This window comes from Thunnus thynnus, chromosome 18 (genome assembly GCF_963924715.1).
Source record: "Thunnus thynnus chromosome 18, fThuThy2.1, whole genome shotgun sequence".
Classification (NCBI taxonomy): Eukaryota; Metazoa; Chordata; class Actinopteri; order Scombriformes; family Scombridae; genus Thunnus; species Thunnus thynnus.
This window is the reverse complement of record NC_089534.1, coordinates 4,144,803-4,149,382: the sequence shown is the minus strand read 5'-3', so window position 1 is coordinate 4,149,382 and position 4,580 is coordinate 4,144,803. Positions and strand designations below refer to the sequence as shown.

The 4,580-nt window shown below is 37.9% G+C and overlaps 1 protein-coding gene across 1 annotated transcript; it reads left to right on the top strand.

The window, feature by feature from the left end:
* Nucleotides 1–1,924: 1,924 nt before the first annotated feature.
* Nucleotides 1,925–4,570, top strand: LOC137169876 (uncharacterized). The gene is made up of 3 exons (XM_067573286.1): nucleotides 1,925–2,141; nucleotides 2,969–3,274; nucleotides 4,200–4,570. Exons 1-3 carry the CDS (start codon nucleotides 2,096–2,098, stop codon nucleotides 4,568–4,570), a joined length of 723 nt encoding a protein of 240 aa, XP_067429387.1. The 5' UTR covers nucleotides 1,925–2,095.
* The last annotated feature ends 10 nt before the right edge of the window (nucleotides 4,571–4,580 follow it).

Below are 4,580 nucleotides of genomic sequence, written 5' to 3'. Positions count from 1 at the left end.
GTAAATGATTCTGTCATGGGGGAATAAAATACATTATGTCCTCTGGATACTTGATGGTAGTTTGTTGCAAAGAAAAACAACAAAAACTGAGGTCGTCTCTTTAATTTCTGCTGGTAAGGTGTTCCATATTTTGGGTGTGTAAGAAGAATAACCAGGTTTCTCATGTTCCATGTAAACGCCACATCTAGAGTACGTACAATCAAAACCAGGTTACTAGTGTGCATGTTAACACACTCACTGAAAAGTATTTTCTGTCTGTTAAAGAAAATGAGTGGGTATTTACCTACTGAATCAACTTAATACTTGTCACAACTTGGCTCAAGGCTGGATAAAGGAGGGGAGACCACACATGAGGTATAACTAAAAATAAATTTATTGTACATAACTTAAAGATAAATGAAACTAAACGCAACCAAAATCTCCACCCACCAGGCTCCTGCAGGTAGAGGACTCTGAGTCTGTTCAGAGAGGGTCGTCACATACTGTTCTCTGTTTTTTCTTATAATTTGTACTAAATCGTAGCACCCTTTCTGTAAATGTTCAAAAAGTTAAAAGTTGAGTCAATGATTCTGGAGAAAGATTATTCAAAACACTTTTTGTCAAATTCAGTGAACATCTCCTCACAGTCCACTAGCTTTTTAGATTTACATTGAGTGTTGTTGTGGGTGTCTGTCAGCACATTTACTGTATACCATGATGTCATTTTTTACAGTGTGCGTGCTCAGCACACTCAAAATCTGTCTAAAATATAAATGTAAATTAGAACACAGCTACTTTCTGACAGTCAGTGTGGTGACGTCAACAAAAGTGTCAGTCACCAGAAATGAACAAAACATGACAATTTTCAAATGTGCACAAAAAGAAACACTTCAAACATTAAGCAAAACACTGGACAGAAATAAATCAGATTACAGATATTTATATAATCCCTCAGAGTACCCTCAGAGGTAAAGGGGACATATCATGCTTCTTCTGGTTTTCTGTTATTTATATACTGTTATGATGTTGGATGTTAAACATGGTCAAAGTCCCAAAACTTGAGGTGAACGTAATATGTAGGAAAGCTCCCTGCAAGTCAAAATTCGGGGCCTCAACCTGATCTGAACGTTTTGTTTCTATCTTGCTGATGAGCTGATGTCAGGTCGTCCTGCATGCTCATAAGCAGCTGTCTGTTCTGTAGCCTTTGTTGCTAAGGTTGTTCTAAACATTCTTCCATGTGTTGTTTGCGATGACCACTCTTATATGTCAGATCTGATTTCAGCTTGAACATGTACGAATGTATTTGAGAAGATGACATTTGAGTAAAGAATGTGGAAAAGTACTGAAATCCTACTGCTATAGTGTGTTTCATGGTTTGTTGACGTAACCTCAACAGATTATTTTTTTTTGGTTTCTCATGAAACAAGCACTTCCTCTTTTAATTACACAACTTTTACAGCTTCACTGTGCGTGAGGAACATACATCACAGAAATAAAAATGCATTTGATTACAGTGGAAAAACACACATGCTGATGTAAACCTAGATCATCATAATATGTATTTTGTATTAAAAAAAAAATCCTTTCAGTTTTCAGCATCTTTACATTTGGAGATACAAGATTTCACTTCAGAAAAAGATTGTACATGGACAGAATGAAGATATTTGTAGAATCTGCTGTCGATTTTTGGATAAACTACATCTGTAGTATATGATGTGTATGTCTGTTCAGTCAAGTCACCTTGGATGCACCGTCAATCATTTAAAACATGGCATTAGTTATATTATTAACTGTTTGTGTTGTTCTGTTCAAGAAGTCTATCAAAGTAACGAGGTAGGTTGCTCTTAAAAAGGAATTTATTCATAATTTCCAAAATGACACAACAGCAGTTTGTGACAAACAAGTTTCTTATAATTGAGTCTGTTGTTCTGCTGTCTGAATGTACAACACACAAACAGAAGTGTTGTAACTCATTACTCTGTAGGACTTACAACAGGTTGGGTGGTGATGTTGTCATTTTTACTCAGAAAGTCAACCAGAAAGAGGAAACAGCTCCATCACAAACAGATCTGTAGCAGAGGAGAAACGGCAGACAACTTCTGCCTGCTGATGGAGAATGACTCTACTGGAATTAATTCTTATTTTGGTGCTTCAGTTTGAAGGTAAAGTAGTGTTTTATTATTTAAATGTAAATGTTTGATTACTATTAAATAAAAGCTGGAAAGAAAATTGCTACTAGGAACTATTTGCCACTATTTGCCTGCTTTAGCTGCTCCTTTAATAATCTTTAATAACCTCTCTGGAATGTAAAAATGTAACAAAATATACAAATATTTGTGTGAGAGAATAAAAAGCACAGCAATTATGAGTCAGTTTAGGTTTACATGTATTTTCACATGTATATAAACTAGATCAAATAGTCTGTTCATGCTCTGTTCTCTCTGTGGTTCCTTTAAAGGACAAGTTCACAATTGTTCAAGTGTGTCTTAAAACAGCAGTCAAGTGTCCATATGAACAGTGAAAGAGGTTTCCCTCGCTGGAATCATTCCTTCTGTTTATACTGGCTATTAAAAGATCCCCTTCAAATGTGCTTTCAATGTAAGTGATGGAGGCGAAAATCCACAATGTGTCCACACAGTCATTTAAAAGTTGATGTGAAGCTTATATGAGGCTTCAGCAGTCTGAGTTAGTCATATCAAGTGGATATCTGACACATTTACAGTCTTTTTAGCATCAAATTCCCTCTTTGTGTTTCCTCGGACAGTGTTTCCCTGTTGAGCTGCGGTGGAAGTATAGTAACAAAAAGAGGGACTTTGCCACTAAAAAGACTGTAACGTTGAAAGATATCTACTTGATTTGACTCATTTGGACGACTTCTACGATTCTGTCCTATAAACACCAGCACTAGATGGCGTAGGTAATGTAAAATGCAGATGATTTTAAATATAATGTGTCATTTCTTACAAAAGATGTGATTTCTTTCAACCAGGCATCAGTGGAGTCATCCATTTCTACCACAGACCTGGAGATGATGTCATTCTGCCTTGTGACGATGTTTCATCCTCTGACAGAGTTTGTTCCACAGTTTACTGGCTTTACAGCAGAGATCCGTCTCAGACATTTGATCTGGTTCAGAATGGAAATGTAGTGAAGAACTCAGCCCGAGCTGCCAGGATGAGTCTGGACACCGACTGCTCTCTGGTCATCAACAACATTACTGCTGAGGATGCTGGTTTATACTCCTGTCGACTGAGTTCTAAATCGGACAGTCTTGTGCATTTAAGTATTATGACAAGTGAGTCTCATTTATCACTGAGATTAAAGAGTTAAATTATGTTTAATTCAGATGGCATGTGGTGCCAGATGCTGTCAGCTGACAGGTGCACAGAGGCCAATCTCTAAGCAGCTATTACACCTTCATCCTGTCCACCCCAACTCTGTTTCCAAGTTCAGGTGGAGGGTTCAGTATGACAGGGCTCTCCCAAACTAAGGGGGAGTAGAAGTAGAGTATAAAACCCTCCTTTTGAATGGTGACACAATGCTGGGGTGGTCAGAGGTGAAAGTGACAGAAATAAATTATTATAAGTGTACAAACGATCAGTACAGGTGATACAGACATGAAAATATTTATTTCAGCTATTAATATTTTGTCATAAATATGTGTTTGCTTCACTTTTAGCCACACAAGCTTCAAAGGATGGCAGTGTCCATCAGTCAGTTGGTCTGGCCACTTTGGTCCAGACTGAAATATCTCAGCAACTATTGGATGGATCACCATGACATTTGATACAGTCATTCATTTTCCCCACACGAAAAATTAAAATACTCTTGGTGATCCCTCATCTATTGTCATCACAAAGTCACTATTTTGACTTGTCCAATCAGGCATTCCCCTTCACCTCAGTTATACTTTGTCCCCATCCACCACTGCAGAGACCCAGAGTTCATTTGTTGTTATTTTTTTGGCTAGTAAACACTACAGGTTATTTGTAATGTATTTATTTTCAGCTTGAGCCAGCTTGTCTTATTCAAGGAAACACCATGGATAGGTCCTGATTCAGTTCAGCTCAGTTTTCCTTCATTTCACTTCAGTTCTTTTCAGTGAAACTGAATTTTCCCCTGATATTACAAGTTACATGTTAAACCAGCAACACTGACACTAGTTTGGTATAAACATGAAAAAAGTTTTAACAGTAACAGTTTTTCCTTTTTTCTTTCAGTCTTTCCATCTCCACCAGATGCTGATGCAAAGTCAGACGGTAAAGTCACATTAGAGTGTTCTCTGCTGAGATACAGCAACCTCCCTCATTTTCTACGGAACAGCATCCGCTGGGTGAATGAAACAGGCACTGTGCTGCTTGGTGAAGGTGTCGGATACGAGTTTATCGGACAGACAAACTATGTTTCTGTTCTGACTGTGAAGCGTCAGAGTGGCCACAACAGGAGATACACCTGCCAGGTGGTTGATAAGAGGAATAATGTCCAGATAGAGGCTGACTACACACCTGTCTTCACAGGTGGGACAATTGATGATCAGTCACAAAAGTCCAGTACAGGTAAGATAATGTTCAGTCTACCAGACTGGTATTAAAACTGTATTT